The sequence below is a fragment of the Acomys russatus genome, chromosome 31 (genome assembly GCF_903995435.1).
Source record: "Acomys russatus chromosome 31, mAcoRus1.1, whole genome shotgun sequence".
In the NCBI taxonomy this organism is placed as follows: domain Eukaryota; kingdom Metazoa; phylum Chordata; class Mammalia; order Rodentia; family Muridae; genus Acomys; species Acomys russatus.
Window position 1 is genome coordinate 743496 of NC_067167.1, and position 21583 is coordinate 765078.

Below are 21583 nucleotides of genomic sequence, written 5' to 3' on the forward strand. Positions count from 1 at the left end.
CACAGGTGTCTTGGGATGGCAGAGGAGGCAGGAGAGGGAGGGGAGAAGGGCCTGGGAGACCCTGTGGCTGCTTGAGGCAAGGCCACAGCAGTCTAGTCTTCCTTCTGTGAGCTTGCAGCTCAAGCCTGGCAGTGTGGATGTGCGGGGGTGGGTGGGTGGGTGTTCCTCAAGCCTGGCAGTGTGGATGTGCGGGGTGGGGGTGGGGGGTTCCTCAAGCCTGACAGTGTGGATGTGCAGGGCCTGTTCCTCAGTAAAGGGTCTGGGCCAGGACAGGAACCCAGGAGAGACAGCGTGTCTATCTTGGAGGAAAGCTTGGAGAGACCTCAAAGTTTTGAGTGAGTTGACGACATCCTCAGAACTGAGTGGTAAAGGCCCAGGATCCACCCCAGACCTAGGTCTCTACCTTGCAAAACGAGCCAGCCCCAGACCCCAGGATCTGTCAGGTCTGCAAAATCTTATGCAATTAAAGGACACAGACTCGGTGGGGGGGGGACACAACTGTCCCAGACACCACACATCACATGGAACTGAGGCCCAAGAGGACTCCCACCCTGGTGTACTTGGCCCCACCATCCAGAACCAGGCCAGGCTCCTCTGCCACCCTCAAGTGGCCACCTGTGGAAGTGAAGACCCAGCTGGAGCCAACTAAGGCGGAGCGACCCAGGACTGGCTGACTTCCACGCACTTGACCCCCCCATGGTGACCTCCCTCCAGCTTTTACCTTCAGCCCTTCCCGTCTATAGAACTGGAACCTTCCCAGACCTTCTCTGCCCATATATCTGACTGTGGCCCCGGGTCCCTGCCTCATCTCTGGCCTCTGCCTCTCTGCCTCCTACAAAGTGGGGGGTCAGGCTGGGAAAGCCCCCTGGGAAACTCCCACAGAGCAGGGAGTAGGGGGAGGGGAGGCAGGGTCTCAGACCTCGGAAGGCCGCCAGCCCGCTATTATTTAAACGGCTTCCCCTAGCAGTCACAAGACAGAGGGAAGGCATGGAGCCCAGCCTGGCCCTCCTGCTGGCCCTGGCCACTGTGCCCTTTCAGCTCTGCAGAGGTGAGCAGGGATGTGGTGACAGGAGGGGGTTTCGGGAGATGAGTGGGTACAAGGGAGGCCGCTTTGGGGGTGCCATGAGAGTCCAGGACACCGGGCGTGGTGGCCCATGCCTTTAAATCCCAGACTCTGGAGGCAGAGGCAAGTGGATCGCTGTGAGTTCCAAGCCAGCCTGGTCTACAAAGTGAGTCCAGGACAGCCAAGGCAACACAGAGAAACCCTGTCTTGAAAAAACCAAAAAAAAAAAAAAAGACTGGGCATGGTGGCACATGCCTTTAATTCCATTACTCGGGAGGCAGAGGCAGGCGGATCACTTTGAGTTCGAGGCCACCCTGGTCTACAAAGCGAGTCCAGGACAGCCAAGGCTACACAGAGAGACCCTGTCTCGAAAAACTGAGAGACACAGAGAGAGAGAGAGAGAGAGAGAGAGAGAGAGAGAGAGAGAGAGAGAGAGAGAGAGAGAGAGAGAGAGAGAGAGAGAGAGAGAGAGTGTCCAGGGCTTTGAGAAGCTCATCTGGGGAAGTGGGCTCCTCTCTCATCAAAGCCCAGGGACCTGAGACAGAGAAAGCTCTAGAGCCCTGGAATTTCAAACCAGGGTCCAGGCTGGAATCTGAGACCCGGTTGCCCCATCACAGCTTTAATTCTATTCCCCCCCCCCAGGCCAGCCCCTCCGGGTGGATCCCCCTGGGCCTGAGATACCTGTGGCCATAGGAACATCCCTCCAGCTCAACTGCACCCTGCCCTGTGAAGAGGGAGTATCCCGGGTGCACTGGACTGGCCTGGACACCAACCTGGGCAATGTACAGACCCTCCCGGGCAGCAGCAACCTCGCTGTCCACGGCAGGCTGTCAGACACAGGCACTCGTGTGTGTGTGGGCTCCTGTGGGAGCCGAAGATTCCAGCACTCTGTACAGATCCTGGTGTACGGTGAGACCCACCCTGCCTCTCTAGGTGCCACCTAACTGGGCATATCAGGACCCTCAGGCACCACACTAATGCCACCACCCAACAGGTCCCCAAACTCCACTGCCTCCCAGACACCCTCGACCTTCAAGGCTGACATATCCACCCTTCCTGTCCCAGCCGCCTAAGGCCCATGGCTAGACTATCACCCCAGGACCCACGTCTCCCTGGCCCAGCCCTGAGCCCCATCATCCATCCACAGCCTTCCCAGAGCAGCTGGTGATGTCCCCGGAGTTCCTTGTACCCGGACAGGACCAAGAAGTGTCCTGCACAGCCCACAATATCTGGCCTGCAGGCCCCGACATTCTCTCCTTTGCCCTGCTACTGGGAGACCAGAAACTGGAGGGGGCCCAGGCCCTGGAACCAGAACAAGAGGAGATGACGCAGGAGGCCGAGGGCACACCGCTGTTCCGAGTGACACAGCGCTGGCTGTTACCCACCCTGGGGACCCCTGCTCCTCCTGCCATCACCTGCCAGGCCACCATGCAGCTGTACAGCCTGGTGCTGACCCGCAAAAGAGAGCTGCCAGGTAAGCCACTGGGTCTCACCTGCCTCTAGGCTCAGCTACTCTGGGGCTTGGACCAGGATCGATTGTCCCCACTTGCAGATCCCCAACAGAATTGGTCACAATGTCTGCCCCATGAAGCAGCCAGAGAAGATTAACTCAAAAGATGAGGACCTACTCTGTGCTGGGCCCAAAATGTTTCTGTCATTTCTGTCCATAAATTCTTGGCTTTGCCAAGGTCCGACTATCCTGAAAGTCAAGGATGGAGCCAGCAACCAGTAGGTGTTTTTCAAACACTGCCAAGTAGATTCAAAGTAGGCCCTGGCACTCAGTAGGTATGCTACAAATGCTGGCAGAGCAGATTCATAGGACCTGGCACTCTATAGGTGCTTTACAAGCACTGACCAAGTACTCATAGGAACCTGCACACAGTAGGTGGTTTATAAACAGTGACCTAGCCAGGCAGTGGTGGCGCACACCTTTAATCCCAGCACTCAGGATGCAGAAGCAGTTGGATCTCTGTGAGTTCGATGCCAGCCTGGCCTACAGAGAGAGTCCAGGACAGCCAGGGCTACACAGAGAGACCCTGTCTCAAAAAACAGAAAACAAAAACAAAAAGCAAAACTAAATAAAATAAAATGAAATAGGACTCGGTGCCTGGTAAGTGCACTATCCTCAGCTCCTGGTCCCAGATAATAGCCCAGTACTGAGTTACACATGAAGAAAACTGAAGGCAGGAGAAAGGCCTGGGGCTTCAGGAAGAACTTTCTGTTTGCAGTCCTACAGAGCCAGGCCTCACCAGAGGCCCCCAACACTACGTTTGCCGAGCCCTACACCCTGACCTCATCACACACTGCTGAGGCTGCCTCCACTGGGCTCCCCAACAGCAGGGCCCCACCATCTACGCCTCTGCACTCCACACTCAGCCCTTGGACTGTGAGCTCTGCTGGAACTTGCCGCCCCGAAATCCACCAGGGCCTGGAGGCAGGCCAGAAGCTACTCTGTGAGGCACGCTGTGGGCCTGGAGTGACCGTGCGCTGGACCTTGGCTCCAGGCAACCTGGCAAACTACCATAAGGAGGAGTCCGGGGCCCAGGCATGGCTAAGCAAGCAACCCCCTGGTCCCATCCCAGAAGGCTGGTTCCAGTGCCGCCTGGACCCTGGGGGGCAGGTAGCCAGTCTGTATGTCCCAGGCCAAGTGATCCCAAATCCCTGTGAGTGTTGGGACCCTGGGAGGGATTGACAAACAGGATTAAAACACTAGTGGGGTCTCTGTGCCATGCCTAGCCTCAGTTTCCCGCCCTAAGTTCAGTATGCCTTCATGGCTGAGACCACTTAGAACTCGAAGCACCTTGCAGACTCTATGTTTTAGAAACTGGGAGATCCGATGAAACAAACAGTAAAGGAAACAGTCCAGAAAGAGAGAAAAAAAATTAAGTTTAATGTTAGTTTCATATAGTCAAAGCTGGCTTCAAACTTGTTTCATAGCTGAAGGTGACACTCTCGCCTCAGCCTCAAAATTGCTAGGATAATGGGCATGCAGCGCCTCACCTGTTTTAATGTGTGGACTTTAAAAAACACATTAACTGGGGCTGGAGCAATGGACGGCCAGACGTTAAGAGCACTTCCTGCTCTTGCAGCAGACGTTGGTTCATTTCCCACGTGGTGGCTGCACAACCACCCAATGTCCAGATCCAGGGGCTGACGCTGTCTTTTGGCCTCCAAGAGCACTATGTGCGCGTGGTGTGTATACACACATGCACACTAAGAGCCCCTACATGTAGAAATCAGCCGCCAGCCAGGTGTGGTGGTGCACGCCTTTAATCCCAGCACTCAGGAGGAAGAGGCAGAAAACTCACAACCGCTGGGAACTCCAGTACTCAGAGACTTGATGCCTTCCACTGGCCTCCAAGGAAGGCATCAAGTCCCTGAATATATGTGGCAGATGCACACAGCTTTGCAGACACTTATAAACAAAAACAATCATTAAAAAAATAAACCTTAGCTGGGCGTGGTGGCGCACGCCTTTAATCCTAGCACTTGGGATGCAGAGGCAGGCGGATCTCTGTGAGTTCGAGGCCAGCCTGGTCTACAGCGGGAGTTCCAGGACAGCCAGGGACACACAGAGAAACCCTGTCTTTTTTTTTTTTTTTTTTTTTGAGAAACCCTGTCTTGAAAAAATAATTTAAAAATAAATAAACCAAAAAAAATAAACATTAAGCCAGGCGATGGTGGCCCAGCTCTTGGGAGGCAGAGTCAGGCTTATCTTGGTGAGTTCAAGGCCAGCCTGGACTACAGGGACTACACAAAGACCCTTGTCTCAGAAAAGAAAAAAGAAAAAAAACCACAGCAAAAACAAAACTTTAGAACTACCCTGGGTGTGATGGTACAGAGCTGCAGCCTGAGTGCCTGGGCAGCGGAAGCAGGAAGGTCAACGTCAGCCTGAGCTACAGAAGTATGTTTTCATTTTTCCATGCTGCTCTGACTCTGCGTGGTTGGGTGGCTGTTTTCTACCCAAGCGGCAGCCAGGTAGTTGGCAAGCCCACTTTTGTTGTTGTTGTTGTTTGTTTTTTTGAGACAGGGCCTCTCTGTGTAGCCTTGGCTGTCCTGGACTCGCTTTGTAGACCAGGCTGGCCTCGAACTCACAGAGATCCACCTGCCTCTGCCTCCCGAGGGCTGGGATTAAAGGCGTGTGCCACCACGCCCAGCCTGGCAAGTCCACTTTCAAACAAGCGGCCTATGTACAGTTAGCGCTCTCTGCGGGGCCTGCGTGCGGTGGGGCTGACGAGCCTTCCTTCCTTTCTTCCTTCTCTTTCAGCCTCCACGGCCGCCCTATGGATCAGCAGCTTGCTGCTGGGGCTGCTCCTGCTGGTCTTCCTAGCCTCCCGCCTATGGAAACGCTACGGGCCAAGTCTTCGCCCGGACACCAGCTCATGTACTTATGAGCTATGAAGCTCAGTTGTGCCAGACTGAGGGAGCCAGAGGGTGAAGAGCTGCAGAGTTTGGAGCAGTCAAGATGACAGTGTGTCCCCTTTCCTGGTGGTCAGCACTTCTACAGGCTCCTCCCAGCTGCTTGCCCAGAGCAGAATAAAGGTCCCGTCTCTGGCCCCTAGTGTGCCCATTCATACTGTGAACTTAGGAAAGCTTTGCGCATCTCTCAGTCCTACACTCAGAGATCATGAAGACAGGCACACATCTCAGTGTAGCTTGGTAGGCCCGAGCAGAAGCTAGGAGGATGCTAGACCGTTAATTACCTGCACTTAACAAGAATAAGGAGGTATCCGATGGACTGAGAAAGTACTCGCAGGGTATCCTGAGCAAACGCGATGATGCGGAATGGGAGGTGGGGGAAGGGGAGGCAAATGTCAGCAGACAGAAGAGGGACATGCGGGGGGGGGGGGGGGGGGGGGTATACTAGGGAACCAGTTAAGAGTTACAACGAAGCTGGGCGTGGTGGTGCACGCCTGTAATCCCAGCACTCGGGAGGCAGAGGCAGGGGGATCACTGTGAGTTCGAGGCTGGCCTGATCTACAAAGTGAGTCCAGGACAGCCAATATAACACAGAAAAACCCTGTCTCGAAAAAAACCAAAAAAAAAAAAAAGTTACAACGAGAGCAGCCCCCTCTGGTGGTCACGAAGGGTAACTAGGTGAAGACTCGCTCCAGGCGCGCTAAACGCTCAGCAAACGAAAAGGTAGGGTTTCTCTGGTACCCAGGGATCCTGGTTGCTAGGAGACCATGCTTCGGACGACTTGCCCACTACCAAGATGGCAAGCAATCGCACTTCAAGCCAGAAACCAAGCCCTTCCTGGGGGACCATTTTTAAGTCTGGCAAGCTCACGATTCCAGCCCGAAGCTACGAGATGCAGTGACGGAGCACCTGGAGAGACGCAAACAGAGAAAGCCAGTTGGAGCACAAGTAGAACGGTAGCCTGCGCTTGTCACGGCCTAGATGCTCTCGGAAAGGGCGCGGCCGCCTCAGCCCTTAACAAAAATGGCCGTCCAAGGAGGGTGCCTCGTCGCGCCGTGAATTATGGCGGCGCTTCCGGTCCCGCTGCCCTCAGCAAAGATGGCGGCCGTGGAGAAAACGGCGGCCCGCAGTAGCACCAGCGGCCAATTTCACCGACAGCGGCCGGACGTCCGTGTCTCAGGCGGCGGCGGCGGCCGAGAGCGAGGAGGACTTCCTACGGCAGGTCGGCGTGACGGAGATGCTGCGCGCGGCCCTACTGAAGGTGCTGGAGACGCGGCCCGAGGAGCCCATCGCCTTCTTGGCGCACTATTTCGAGAACATGGGCCTGCGCTCGCCGGCCAACGGCGGCGCCGGGGATCCCCCAGGCCAGCTCCTCCTGCAGCAGCAGCGCCTGGGCCGCGCGCTGTGGCACCTTCGCCTGGCTCACCACTCGCAGAGGTGCGGACTGATGGCGGGCGGGGGTGCCCGGACTACAGCTCCCGGCAGGCCCCGCGCGGGCTCAGCCCGCCGTGGGCGCGGGGCGTATCCGGGAGTGGTAGTCCGGACTCTTTTCCCGGGCCTGGTCCGCTTCGTGCGGCGTGGCTGCAGGATTTCAGCTTCCGACGAGCTTCGCGTAGATTTCGGCCGCCGTGAGCGCGGGGTGAACTGGAAATTGTGATCCTTACAGGGAGTATTGGGAGTTGTAGTCCACCTATTGCTTCAGCTTTCAGATGGTTAGAGCCTGGAAGGGGGTTACTTTTGAGTCGGTGTCCGTTTTCTCCTCGCAGCCCAGGGTTTTGGAGGTCGAGAAGCCCAGCGAGGACCTGGCCCAAGATGCCATCGCTGCAGCCAAAGCCTGAATAGCTGTGGTGCTTGTCTAGAAGATGGGCAGCCTGTGTTCTGAGACCCCAGCCCCCAGACCGAAGAAATGCACCTGCGGGGCATGCCCCCCAGGCTGGTCTAGAGCCACTGCAGGGAGGCCTGGAGCTCGGCAGTTGCAATGGCTTCTGTACCCCAGTGGGAACGGTTCCCAGTGTAGAAGATGGCCGAGGGACACTTTTTCATTGCATAGTGGCTGGGGAAAGCTGATTAGTAGGCATCATCAACCCGGGATGACAGTCAAAGTGAGTGAGAGGGTGGTGTCTGGGGTCTCAGCATGGAAGTGGCTTTACAAAGGGGGCATGGAGAAAGACTTGGTGGGCTCGGGACACGGCAGATGGTGGGCACAGTAGCTCTGGCTTTCCCTGGGGAAGTGAAAGTTCAGGGATCATACATTCCTGCGGGCTCCCTCCTAGAGTCCTAGAAAAGCTAAAACAAGTGGGACAGGTAGGGGTTTATCTTAGCAGACCAGGCGTCTCTGTACCAGGAGGGGGCTCAGTGCCCCCAAGACGCTGGCCTGGAAGGGAAGGGTGGGAGGGGCACAGGCACAATGGGAGGAGACCAGTGGTTCTTGGAGGTTTCGCTCACTTCCCCGAGGAGCCCAACCAAGAAGGTGGACACAGTCTGCCGCTGTGTGAAGGCAGAGAAGCAAGCATACAGGCCTGCACCCAGGGGAGGAGGGACCAGGAACAAGCTGCTCCCTGAGGCATGCAGAAGATAGTCTCCCGGGATGAAAAGCAGTCAGTGTAGCAATTTCAAATCGAAGTCACAGCCTCGCCTGAGGATCTGGGGCAGGGTTTGTGGCCATGTCACCAGGCCTCTGTGCCACCACCTTAACCCTGCAGTCACTGGATCCATACCTGCCGTCCTCTGGCTCAGCTTCATCTTAGCCAGCTGACACCATGAAAGCTGTGTGTCTACCACATTTTGAGGTTCTGTGTGGACATGAACTCGGGGTCACCACTCTCCCCAGAACAGCAAGGAATATGAGAAAAAGCCAGCAAGCAGGTGGGATCCCCAGAGATACACCCACGGTGAACCAGAAGCCTCAGCATGTCTCTGATGGCTCACAGAGTTTGGCCTCTCTCTTCCTCCCCCAGAGAAACTTCAATCACCACTCCCCAATTAAGACCCTGTGATTGGGGAAAAAAAAAAAAAACCCACGCCTTTAATCCTAGCACTTGGGAGGCAGAGGCAGGTGGATCGCTGTAAGTTTGAGGCCAGCCTGGTCCACAAAGTTAGTCCAGGACAGCCAAGGCTATACAGAAAAACCTTGTCTCGGAAAAAAAAAAAAGGCCCTGGGAGAGAGTAGGTCCTTGTGAAATGTTCGACCTGAGCCTCCACACGGGGCAGCCCTGCCAGTCAGCAGAAGCCAGGTCACTTCCCAGGAGTGGAGGGGCTGAGTTTGTGAAGTGACCAGTACATCAGATCCAGGAAGATCTCTTCCCAGTGGCCATGGCATCCCCATTGGTCACCTCCCTGTCACCCCATGAGAGCCCATTAGGGTCACTGTTCAACCAGGAAGATGGCTGAAGCTTTGCACGAGGGCCCAAGCCAAGAATCAGACCATGAAACACACCCCTGCAAACCATAGTTACCACCCTGCTAGTGACAACAGGAGGAGGAGCACTAACCGTACTGTCCCTAAACTGTTTTGACCAAGGACAATCTAGTGACTTAAAATAGCTGAGTCACTAGCTGGTCACAGGACTAGCCAGCCTAACCCCTGCCCCTCCCCCACAGCCACAAGTCATTCCCCTGGAGGCACCATGACCTTGCACGGTGCTATCAACATCCCTGCCCCCACCCACCCCGTGCCTGGAGCTCCCTGAGTGTAGAGATCTGGGACGGGTGTGCGCCCCCTGCACACCATCCCAGGTTGCACACCATCCCAGGCCTGCTGAAGGGAGAGCCACTGGCAGAAGGAGGGAGGGAAGCCTGATGGTGGTAGCGCCACCTTTAATCCCTTTCATCAGGAAGCAGAGGCAGGCAGCTCTCTGTGAGTTCAAGGACAGCCCAGTCTACAAAGCAAGTTCCAGGGCAGCCAAGGTTACACAGTGAGACCCTGTCTAGAAGAAGAAAAAAAAGAAGGAGGGGGGGGGCTAGGCTTCCCAGTACCTGTACACAATGATGAGCACTCAGCAGAAAGAACTATGCAAGAAGCCGGGCGGGGGTGGTGCACACTTTTAATCCCAGCACTCAGGGGGCAGAGCCACGCTGAGCACTGTGAGTTCGAGGCCAGCCTGGTCTACAAAATGAATCTGGGATAGTCAAAGCTACACAGAGAGACCCTGCCTCGGAAAACAAAAAACAAAAAACCGCAAAATGGAGCCCAAGCCCTGTCTTTCCCAAGGCTGGAGCTCACCACCTTGTGTCTATCCCCTCATTTGTCAGTGACTCAGTGGAGATCCCCAGGAGCGGATGTGAGCCAGCTGACAGGTGGGTGTCCTTGTGCCAGGCCGTAATTACCCATTCTGTGACTGTAAACAGCCAAAGGCAAGGGGGCGGGGGCGGGGCCAGCACAGGCACAAGATCATGTCATCCCAAGAATCCGGATGTGTGGAATTGGGGTTTACATTCCACAGGTGAGCAGGGCATGGCTCACAGAGGCATCATCAGAAACCCAGTGACCCTGGGAGGCAGATCTGCACCTGGTCCAGGAACCAAACAAGGGCACTAGAATCAGGACGAGAGAACTGATGGCTCCCAGCAGCTCAGAACACGGAACACACCCTGACACAGCTGGTACCCTGCTGAGTGGCACGCAGTCTAGTCTCGGCATTTGCTGCAACTGGTCAGCATTTATTAAGCACCTTCTCTGCTCATTGCCTCTTGGTTGAGAACATGGCTTAGCACAGGTCCATGTTAGACCTGGCCGTTCTCTGTCTCAGTAAAACTTGACTTCCAAACCAGCCATTGTGGCTGAGGCAGGAAGATCATGGGCTCGAGGCTCAAGGCTTAGCTACTGAGAGACCCTGCTTCAAAATAAAGAGCTGTAGTGAGGGGAGCACAGTGAGCGATTCCTTCAGAGATGCCGCAATAAATCTGCTGGTTGGTTGAGCAGGCACTTACTGAGAGCAGACTGTGTGGGGATGAGCCCCGGTGCCACATCAGCTGGACACGGTGGCACTCAGGAAGCAGAGGCAGGATGGTCCTCAGTGTCACAGAGAGTTCAACAAGTCTGGGCTACATGAGACCCTGTCTCAAACAGAAACTCCCGTGCAGTTCCTGGAACCCCTGCAGAAACGGAAGGTACCGCATATACACGTGTGTGCTTATGACTAGTTATGAGACAAGTTCTCACTGTGTAGACCAGGCTAGTCTAGGATTCAAAGATTACCATTTTCATCTTAAATATTGTTTAAATTTTTTATATGTACGGGTGCTTTGCCTGAATGTATGTCTGTGCACCATGTGCACACCTGGTGCCTTCCTCAGAGGCCGGAAGAGAACATCATATCTCCTGGGACTAGAGTTTGAGACGTGTGAGCCACTGTGTGGGTACTGGGAATCGAACCCGGGTCCTCAGCAAGAGCAGGCCTACCGACAACCATCTTTACAGACCCTTAAATAAATGTTAAGTAAGCAAACACTTGGGGTTCCTCTGTGCCTGGTGCTCTGATGGGAGACAAAGACAAATGGGGTGCTGGGTAGGTCCGGAAAGGCCTCGGGTGGCCAGCCAGGCTGGGGGCTCCTAACACCCCACTATCCTTGCAGGACGGCCTTCAACAACAACGTGAGCATGGCCTACGAGTGCCTGAGTGCTAGCGGCCGCAAGAAGAAGCCGGGGCTGGACGGGCGCACATACAGCGAGCTGCTGAAGCGCGTGTGCAGGGACGGCGGGGCGCCCGAGGAGGTGGTGGCGCCGCTGCTGCGCAAAATCCAGTGCCGGGACCACGAAGCCGTCCCTCTGGGCATCTTCCGAGCCGGCATGCTGTCCTGCTTCGTGCTGCTGGAGTTCGTGGCGCGAGCCGGCGCCCTTTTCCAGCTCCTGGAAGACCCAGACCTGGCGGTGGCCGATCGTCGCGTGGGCCAGGCCGTGCTGGACACGCTCGAGGGCGCGCTGGGCGCGGGAGACCTGGCGGCAGCGCCCACGCACTACCTGGAGGCGGGTTCCCGCCTGGGCCCTGACAGCCTGGCGCGTGCTCTAGACAGGGCGGCGGCCGGGCGGCGACCCAGCGCGCCCATGGCCCGGGAGGAATTCCTGGAGAAAGCTGCAGCCCTCTTCATCGCCAAGGTCAAGCCGGTGGGCTGAGCTCCCCCCGCCCCCGGCACACCTACGCCCCGCTACCTCCCCAGGAAGGGGCGAACTTGAGACCTGCAACCCTGTCCCAGCATCCTGCACGGGGGCCCTCTCCCAAGGAGGGGGACCCGCTTGGACCCTGCAGGGCCGGCGCCTGCAGCTCAACCCCCTCTGTACTGGCCTGCCTTCCCCTCTCACAGAAATAAAATCTAAAAAGACCCGGCCTTGCTGGTCACCTGTGCGCAACGCCCTGGCCATTGCCACGTACTACAGGTCCCACAAGGTTCCCCAAAACTATGAAAGAAGACGAGAGAAGACCAGTACGACATTCCGGGGTACAGCCTCGGCTGACCCCAGGACTCCACATCCTAAGCTCCTCGCTGAGCATCTTAGGCTGGGGCTCTGTCTCTGGCCACACTCTCAGCCACTCACTGGAGGGGGCGGGGCTGGGGAGGGCTCCACCCCCGAGCCACACCCCTAGCCCCTCACTAGGGAATTCCAGGCAAGGGCTATATTCCTTAGCCTGCCCCTCAACCCTCTTTAGAGTTTTACTAAACTGTTGATTAATTGTTGTGTGTCACGGTCAGAGAGCAGCTTGCAAGAATTAGATCTGTCTTTGCACCAACTCAACCCAGGTCGGTTTTGGTGGCAAATGCCTTCACCAGCTGTGCTGACATGAACTCATGACCCTTCTACCTCAGCATCCCATCAGCTTGAGTGACAGCGGGAGCTTCGGAATGACAGTGGTGCAGCAGTGCTTTCTAAACCCCGCGTTTGATTGGAGACTGCTGGACCAGTCCCATCCCTCAGCATGGGACATGAACCAATCAACACTGACTAGTTGGGAGATTCCCAGAACCATCCTCATAGCCTCAGCTCCGCATCCCTGGGAACTCACTAATAGATTTTCTTCTATTAGTGAATCCAACAAAATGAGCCTAGCCAAATTAAAAGTAAAAAAGCAGGTTTATTGGCCGGGCACAGTGGTGCACGCCTGTAATCCCAGCACTCAGGAGGCAGAGGCAGGTGGATCTCTGAATTCGAGGTGTTCAGAGTGAGTTTAGGACAGCCAGGACTACACTGAGAAACCTTGTTGGGGGCAGCTCTCATTGGTCCCAGAAAAACCATCACCATGCAGATGGGGGGAGGGGAGGCAGCATGCCCATGCAGGGAGGGAGAAATGCAGAGAGAGAGACTAAAATGCCTGGGTTATACAGGGAGGCGCCTAGCCACACCCTACAGCAGATAGGAACTGAGGGATTCAGGGAGAACCCAGAAGCCAGGTCTGCTGGGAGAAGCCGCCCAAGGCCAGGACACCAGAGTGACACCCATGTCCTCTGTCCTGCAGGACTTGGCTAACTACTGTGCTGAGCCCCCTGGGGCTGTGGAAGAGGTGCACTAAGATACACCCCAACCCTCCCCTTCACCTCCTGACCCGTCTCAGATCTCCACCCTGATCTCCTTGACACCCCATGGGTGACATGGTGACACCCCATGACCCCAGCTATATGAGGGGGTCCCTACAGACTGCAGCCTATTTTTATGAGGTAGAGGAGCATGGAGAGAGAAGGAAAGGGGGGAGGGGTACCCCAGGGAGAGACAGAAATGGGAAGAGTAAAAGAGAGAGTAGAGAAGCACATATTTTTAAATCAAGTTTTATTATGTATACAATGCATATGTGCCTGCATGCCAGAAGAGGGCACCAGCTCTCATTATAGATGGTTGTGAGCCACCATGTGGTTGCTGGGACTTGAACTCAAGACCTTTGGAAGAGCAGGCAGTGTTCTTAACCTCTGAGCCACCAATCTAGCCCATGCCGCACTTTTTTTTTTTTTTTAAACAACCACTAACATTCTCCAATTATCTCTGATTGGTTAACAAAAAACTGAGCAGCCAATGACTGGGCAGAGGAGATAGGAAGGTTGGACTTTCCAGTCAGCCAGGAGGGTGAGGACAGAGATACTGTAGAAGAGCCAAGGTGAGGCTGTGACTTCAGTAACGGCACATGGCTGGGAAGCAACCAAACTAGCATAATTGGGTGAGAATAGATGATTATCTGCCCAGTGATAGTGCTCAGCCTTGTTGAATAAAGCTAATAGGTCTCTGTGTCGATTATTTAGGGGCTAGAGCGGGTATTACAAAAGGCCCCAACTAATACCCTAATTCAACATTTGATGCCCAATGTTTGGTTAGAAATCCAAGCATGGGGGCTGGAGAGATGGCTCAGTGGTTAAGAGTGCCGTCTGCTCTTCCAAAGGCCCTGAGTTCAATTCCCAGCAACCACATGGTGGGTCACAACCATCTATAGTGTGATCTGGTGCCCTCTTCTGGCCTACAGGTGTACATGCAGGCAGAACACTATACATAATAATAAATAAATCTTAGGGAGGGAGGGAGGGAGGGAGGAAGGGAGGAAGGAAGAAATCCAAGCATGGGACCTAAGAAAGCTATCGCTAAAAAGGCGGGGAACAGATGCGGCTAACTGGCAACGCAGTATCTGAGGCCAGCGGGGAGTGTGGAGGACCCCTGCTCTGCACTAAGGTCCGCAGAAGCCACCACAGGGAAAGGGGGCTGCCCGTCGCCTCCTGAGGCTGAGCTGGCGCGGGAACACACAAGATCCGACTCCATCCTCCTGTGCAGACACCACTTCCCGGGAGCCAGAGGCTATACCTCTGCCCACAGCTGGGACAGAGTGGCATTCAGCCCACACAACTTCCCAGAACTGAGGTGCAGACTGGAGGACCAGGAGCAAGAAAGAGGCTGTCGGGAACGCAGGGGCTCCTTGCAACCCATGAAAGCACAAAGCAGAAGCCCAGCCAGCGGCCGCCTAGCGTGACTGCCCCAAGGGAAGGATAAAGCATCCAGGGAGACGGAGCTCCCAGCCGATGAGTAGGAACATGTGGCTGGGCAAACGCCAGCTACACACACGTGCAGACAGCAAAAACAGCTCCGCCCCAGGAACTGAAGGACAGAGTAGCCACAGTACAGGACACAGGAGCCAGATACAGACAGAGGAGAAGAAATCCGAGTCCAGACAAACTTCTAATCGGTAAAATGTTTGAAATTATGCTTTAACCCTAAAGAGGGAAAGAGCCTGGGTATGAACATTCACAGATATAAATAATTTGAAAATGATACACTTAAAGCAATAAGACACATAAAGATGAAAATCACAGTAGCACAGAGCTTTGGGACTCTATATAATGTTATTTTAAATGGGCTAGAGATAGAAGCAGAAAAAAAGCAATAAATTAATTAGCTGGAAATAGAAGCATCTAGTTATGATAGATGATTCCCACACTGATAACCCTTAGGCTCCACGGCCACAATGACTTTGTGTGCCTTCTCAAAGAAAAGGGCTTTAGAGATACAAGAAAAAGAGAAAAATGAAAGTGAAGGCAAGATTTAGAAGAAAAACTTATAATAAAAAATAAGGAAGGTACTAAGATAGTAGTAGAGCCAGGGACTGTGGCACCCACCTGTGATTCCAGCACTCAGGAGGCAGAGGCAGGCGAATCGCTGTGAGTTCGAGGCCAGCCTGGTCTGCAAAGTGAGTCCAGGACAGCCAGGGCTACACAGAGAGACCCTGGTTTGAAAAACCAAGACCAAGACCAAAACAAAAGCAAAAACAAAAAAAAGAAAAAGAAAGGAAAACAAACAAAAGAAAAATACAGAAAGATGACAAAATCCTTAGAAGAAAATTTAGAAAATTTTATAAATAAAATTGAAAAAGATACTAAGATAAAGACCAAGAAAATAAGGCCAGAGCCTACTGCACCACCAAATAATGGAAATTAAGAAAGTCAGCTAAAGGCTGTTAGAAAACCAACCTTAGGGGCTGGAAAGATGGCTCAGTGGTTAAGAGTGCCACCTGCTCTTCCAGAGGTCCTGAGTTCAATTCCCAGCAACCACATGGTGGCTCTCGACCATCTATAATGGGATCTGATGCCCTCTTTTGGCCTGCAGGTGTACATGCAGATAAGGCACTCATATACACAAAATAAATAAATAATAAATCTTTAAGAAAAAAGAAAACCAACCTTAGCGAGCCAGAGAGATGACTCAGCGGTTAAGAGCACTGTCTGCTCTTCCAGAGGCCCTAAGTTCAATTCCCGGCAACCACATGGTGGCTCACAATCATCTATAAAGAGATCTGATGGTCTTTTCTGGCCTGCAGGTGTACATGCAGATAGAGCACTCATATACATAAAATAAATAAAGAAATTTTAAAAAAGAAAAAGAAAAAACGTAAAATATCACCAATTATGGAATGTATTCACCATTCATGAAGCAGACACTAAATTCGTGGGCAATTCAAAATAGAATAGTCCCCCTAAGACTGGAAAGACATGACAAGAGTAGTGTTAGAACCTGGTCCCCAGTTACAATGGCAACCATGCTAGAGAGAAGAGACTAGGGACGTAGCACAGAGCAATAGAGCCAGAGGTATCCTTATATTTCAAGATCAGCTATCCCGGCCCGTGGGAAATATCAAACCGGGGTTCACCTGAAAGAGGGGGTGTGAATTGGAAGAGACAGAGACACGTGGGGTATGAGGCCAAGACGGATTCCAACCAAGACCCACTTTGTTAAAAAGTGAGTACAGTTTTATATAGCAAGGACTCCACAAGCTCTGTTACAGTCTCACTTCCCCTAGCCCCCAGGCAAGAACACAATCCTCTGTAAGAACTTCCTTATTTCTTTCCAAAGGTAAATAATCCAAAGACAGCCTGAACACAAGGCCTCCTTCAGCAAAGGTCAACAACTCGAAGGTCACAGCATGCAGCCTGAGCACCGGCTTTCCAACATGGCTGAATTTAGAATGGCTCCCCACAGTAAGCTGCTCGGCGAAGGTCCATGTGCTGATACAAATGGTATACAATGACGTAATCAGGACCTTACGTCACACGGCAGCCTTGAGTAATTGGGACAAGGTTGAAGAAACAGGAAGCGGGCTTGAAACTGAGCCAAGCATGGTGGCTCACCCCTGTAACCCCATCACTCAGGAGGCAGAGGCAGGTGGGTCGCTGTGAGTTCAAGGCCAGCCTCATCTACAAAGTGAGTCCAGGCCAGCAAAGATAACATAGAGGGCTGGAGAGATGGCTCAGAGGTTAACAGCACTGACTGTTCTTCCAAGGGTCCTGAGTTCAATTCCTGACAACCACATGGTGGCTCACAACCATCTGTAATGAGATCTGGTGCCCTCTTCTGGCGTGCAGGTGTACATGCAAATAAAGCACACATATACATAAAATAAATAAATAAAGTCTTTTTTAAAAAATAACACAGAGAAATCCTGTCTTGAAAAACTAAAAAACAAAGCAAAACAAAAAAGACTTGAACCATTTACTCAGATTATGCAAGGTCCAAAAGAAAAATTCACTGGCTTTTTACAAAGATTGACTTCAGCTATAGATAGGATATCAGATCCACTAGCTAGGAAAGTACTGATCACATCCTTTTGTTTGTTTGTTTGGTTTTGGTTTTTGGTTTTTGGTTTTTTGAGACAGGGTTTCTCTGTGTAGCCTTGGCTGTCCTGGACTCACTTTGTAGACCAGGCTGGCCTCGAACTCAAAGCAATCCACCTGCCTCTGCCTCCCGGGTGCTGGGACTAAAGGCATGCGCCACTACACTCGGCTAGCACTGATCAAATCTTTAGCTCTCAAAAATGCTAATGCTCACCTAGAGTCCCAATAGGATGTCCTCCACTCTGTCCTACTTTCATGGGACATGCCCTTTGGGCTAGTGCGCAGATATAAGTGAGTATATACCATCTGACTCTTTCTGCTTGGGTTAACTCACTCATTATGATCATTTCTAGTTCAATCCATTTGTCCACAAATTTTGGGAATTCCTTGTTTTTAATAGCTGAGTAGTATTCCATAGTGTATATGTACCACAGTTTCTTTATCCACTCTTCTACTGAGGGACACTTAGGCTGTTTCCATGTTCTGGCTATTATGAATAAGGCCGCTATGAACATGGCTGAGCAAATGTTCTTGTTGTGTGCTAGAGCGTCTTCTGGGTATATTCCAAGGAGTGAAATAGCTGGGTCTTGAGGAAGCCCCATTCCCATTTTTCTGAGATAGCGCCAGATAGATTTCCAAAGTGATACCCTATGAGCATATACAGGAGGAGGAAGTCCCCCTCAGTCACAGACATAGGGGAGGGGAGTAAGGGGAAAATGGGAAGGAGGGAGGAATGGGAGGATACAAGGGATGGGATAACCATTGAGATGTAATATGAATAAATTAATAAAAAATATTACTATTTAATTAAAAAATTAAAACAAAAAAACGCTAATGCTGAATGCAAAAAAGGGATCAGGCCTCTAAAGGCAAGATCAGCACCAGGAGACGAATGGATTAGAAATACAGTTGACATCAAATCTCATTTGTAGTACCCAGATCGCAAGACCCCCCAAAAAGACTACCAGAACTCGATATTGATGGAACACACACAGGCTCAAGCTTGTGCCACAATCCTTCCTGAGGCAACAGGATAGGAGAGTGGTGCAGGGCTTCAAGGGCAATGGGTTTATAAAGGGGAAAACCATAAACTAGTGTGGTGGGTCACAAGAGTGTCAAAGTTTAGGCAGGTTGCATGGAGGCTGCATCACAAGAGGAAGTTGTGGGTCACAGGATTGTCGACCTTTAGGTGGGTTGGGTGGAGGTTGAGTCTCAAGGGGAAGTTTTTTATCTCAGAGGAACATTGGGACCTGATTATGTCTAATCACCTGGGTGGGGTTTCTGGGGACTCCTGCCAGGTGCTGTTACAGCAGTAGGGAGGTCACTCCCAGAACTCAGGAAGAAGTGAGGGTCACCTAGAGGACAAGTTCTCACAGAACATACAGAACATGGCATTAGTTACAGCAATCACATACAGAATGTGCCATTAGTTGGTCCTTGCACTGCCCCCTCTGACAGGTTCATTGAAGGCCCAATCATGGGTCTTCCTGAAACTTATTCCTCTGAGTTGACCCGTTATGGGGCAGGTACTGCCCCCTCATGACTATTAGGTGGATGGCATCCAATCTTTGCTCGATATCAGGGGAGCAGAAAGCACGACTGGTTAAACAGAACCAAGAGTCTACTCTCTTGGCCGGGCGTGGTGGCGCACGCCTTTAATCCCAGCACTCGGGAGGCAGAGGCAGGCGGATCGCTGTGAGTTCGAGGCCAGCCTGGTCTACAAAGTGAGTCCAGGACAGCCAAGGCTACACAGAGAAACCCTGTCTCGAAAAAAAAAAAAAAAAGAGCCTACTCTCTTGTAGACATTTGCCCCTCATGCCAGAGAGTTGCCCTTGACTTAACATTTCAGTCTATAAAGTGGGAAAGTGGGAGAGGTCATTCTCTTCTGTAACTTCCTCCTGCTGACACTAGGGGCGCTGTTAAGAAAGGCTGAAGAGCTTGTCAAAGGCTAGGCAATGGGCCACTTATCAAAAGCATCTGTTAGCTGGGCGTGGTGGCGCACACCTTTAATCCCAGCACTCGGGAGGCAGAGGCAGGCGGATCTCTGTGAGTTCAAGGCCAGCCTGGTCTACAAAGCGAGTCCAGGACAGCCAAGGCTACACAGAGAAATCCTGTCTCAAAAAATAATAAAAAATAAAGAGGCACAGGCAGCTGAATACTGAGAGCAGTCATCCAAATGAAAGATTTATAAAAAGTTACACCAAAAACTGTTTACTGTTTAACATGAAGCCTGTGAGCAAAGCAAGCCTGTTTGCCTTTTTAAACAAGAGAAGAGACCTAGTACCTAGTAGTTTTGACTAGCTGATGGATTGACTAGTGTACTCACCGTGGATCTAATTGTCCTTTAGCTGTCAAGCTACCATTAGCTCAGCCATGAGTGTAATCAGAGGCCTGAGAAGGATAAATTGTAACCTAGACAAATTTATGTATCAATTAAAATGACAGAAACATCGGCAGAGACCATCTGGCCATCAGGAACAGAGGCACAGGAGACCAAGAGGCTGTTTCTGCGGGAGGAGAATGCAGAAGAGATTGACCTCAGCTCGTATTCAGCAACGTGAGACAATGGCTCTCTGGGTGTCTAGTTTGTCTACAGTTAGGCTGATCCATAGCAGAGGATGAGATGTTTGGAACAGTTTTGCTCAGTGGTTAGGAACCACAATCCAGAGTTGAAGTCACCTGCCATGCCACATCAGACCTTGGGGATTTACTGCTAGGATATAGAATTCTCTGTCATACTTAGTTTATAAATATATTTAATGCCACATTCAGCAGATCTCTGACAAGCCTGAGGGCCAGCATATCTGAGCTCAACCCTGTCTGTCTTTAGCTATCTGCTCTAAGCTACATCTCACACACATAGAACAGAATGTTTTAATCTATAATCTGCAGATAAGCACTAGAGGACCACATCTGTCTAATTTTACTATATCTGAATTGCTTGTTTTTAGCTACATATGGCTGATTATTTTAGAAAACACCTGTAATTAACAGAACTAGTATCCAACAAGACCATACGCTTCCATTATTCTAAACAGTTTGTGATAGTGCCTTTTAACAGGACTGGATCTGCACATAGCACTTTTAAGAATTACATAGTCACAATATCTTAAAAGAATTGATGGGGCTGGAGAGATGGCTCAGAGGTTGAGAGCACCACCTGTTCTTCCAAAGGTCCTGAGTTCAATTCCCAGCATCCACATGGTGGCTCACAACCATCTGTAATGTGCTATAGTGCCCTCTTCTGGCCTGCAGGTGAACATACAGGCATAGCACTGTACAAATAATAATAAAAAATAAATCTTTAAAAAAAAAAGAATTGATAACATAGTATGCTGTAATCTAAATATAACCTTAATTTTGTACCAATATGCAAAGATTTGCACAACCAAAACCCATCTACCCCACCTAGGCAATGTGGCATGTTTCTTGTTTCAGTAATTACCAGCCAACTGATTCGCTGATATAGCTGACCATAAACTGCATCAGTTATTAGTACAACTTTAAATATATTTCTGAACTAATATCAAAGCAAAACTTTTAATTATAGATACAGTCCATTGAGGGACTGGCAATCTTGCTGATTCTGCCAAATTCCATCATTGAGGCTGAACAGCAAAAGCTAACTTGAAGGACAGGTTGCCCTTGCAGTTGGCAGCCTTCAACAGAGAGGCTTGAGTCTCCCAGGACCAAAATCACTGCCAGCCATGTGACCACCCTTAGCCAAGATGGCAGGGAGGCTACAGAAAGATGGCTCCCAGCCATGTGACTGCCCTTAGCCAACATGGCAGGGAGGCTATGGAAAGATGGCTCCCAGCCATGTGACTGCCCTTAGCCAACATGGCAGAGAGGCTATGGCCCTCCCTTTTTATCACCGAATCAACATGGCAGCCAGCCAAGTGGTATTAGAGGCCATGGTGGGCAATTTAAAAACATCACCATATTCAGAAAATAAAGCCAAACATATTCCTAGGGCAGTGATTTTTATTTTTTTAATTACTAAGGTAGAACATAGTAACCATAAATTTAGAAGACAAAACCCAAATTTTAACAGTATAAACAATTGAATATCTCTAAAAGTAGTATTTTTTAACTTAAAAGTATCTTTTAGAATTACCTACTTCCAAAGTCTGCAATAAAGCAGCCTTTTAATCTGAATCAACCTTTATAAGAAGCAGAGAGCTCATTAGAACCAAGAGGCTCTAAAATTGTTGCCTTATGCCACGTGGCTTATCTCAAAATGGTGGAATCACATGGCAGCCTGCAGACCATGTGGTCTACATGGTTGCTATTTAAAAACATCTGTGTTACAAACACATATGCATGTTCTAAATAAGAGTTAAAACTTAAAATTTTAAACATCATACCCAATAAGCAAATTATAAATCCTTAGGTAAGAGTTCACAGTATAATCTTAAGCTACATAGCCTGGAGATGCAGCTTTAATACCATATTAAGGAAACATTATTTTAAATCCTATCTTGTATAAGTCTAGTTTTAAATACAGACAAGAATTACATAAAAACCTTAATT

The 21583-nt window shown here is 51.2% G+C and overlaps 2 protein-coding genes across 2 annotated transcripts; both read left to right on the forward strand.

Moving 5' to 3' along the window:
- Positions 1–706: 706 nt before the first annotated feature.
- On the forward strand, positions 707–5464 carry Madcam1 (mucosal vascular addressin cell adhesion molecule 1). Its single transcript, XM_051172713.1, has 5 exons — positions 707–1048; positions 1706–1972; positions 2211–2537; positions 3292–3726; positions 5331–5464. The coding sequence occupies exons 1-5, from the start codon at positions 988–990 to the stop codon at positions 5462–5464; spliced, it is 1224 nt and encodes a 407-aa protein (XP_051028670.1). The 5' UTR covers positions 707–987.
- Positions 5465–6424: 960 nt separating this feature from the next.
- On the forward strand, positions 6425–11595 carry Tpgs1 (tubulin polyglutamylase complex subunit 1). Its single transcript, XM_051139850.1, is given in 3 exon segments — positions 6425–6595; positions 6597–6919; positions 11057–11595. Coding segments are annotated over 3 exon segments (912 nt in total). The 5' UTR covers positions 6425–6544; the 3' UTR covers position 11595.
- The last annotated feature ends 9988 nt before the right edge of the window (positions 11596–21583 follow it).

Excerpts from the sequence above, each read along its gene's own strand:
- Madcam1 (XM_051172713.1), top strand. The coding sequence starts at position 988 with ATGGAGCCCAGCCTGGCCCTCCTGCTGGCCCTGGCCACTGTGCCCTTT. Across the intron at positions 2,538-3,291 it reads CCGCAAAAGAGAGCTGCCAG|TCCTACAGAGCCAGGCCTCA; the intron begins GTAAGCCACTGG and ends TTCTGTTTGCAG. Across the intron at positions 3,727-5,330 it reads CCAAGTGATCCCAAATCCCT|CCTCCACGGCCGCCCTATGG; the intron begins GTGAGTGTTGGG and ends CTTCTCTTTCAG.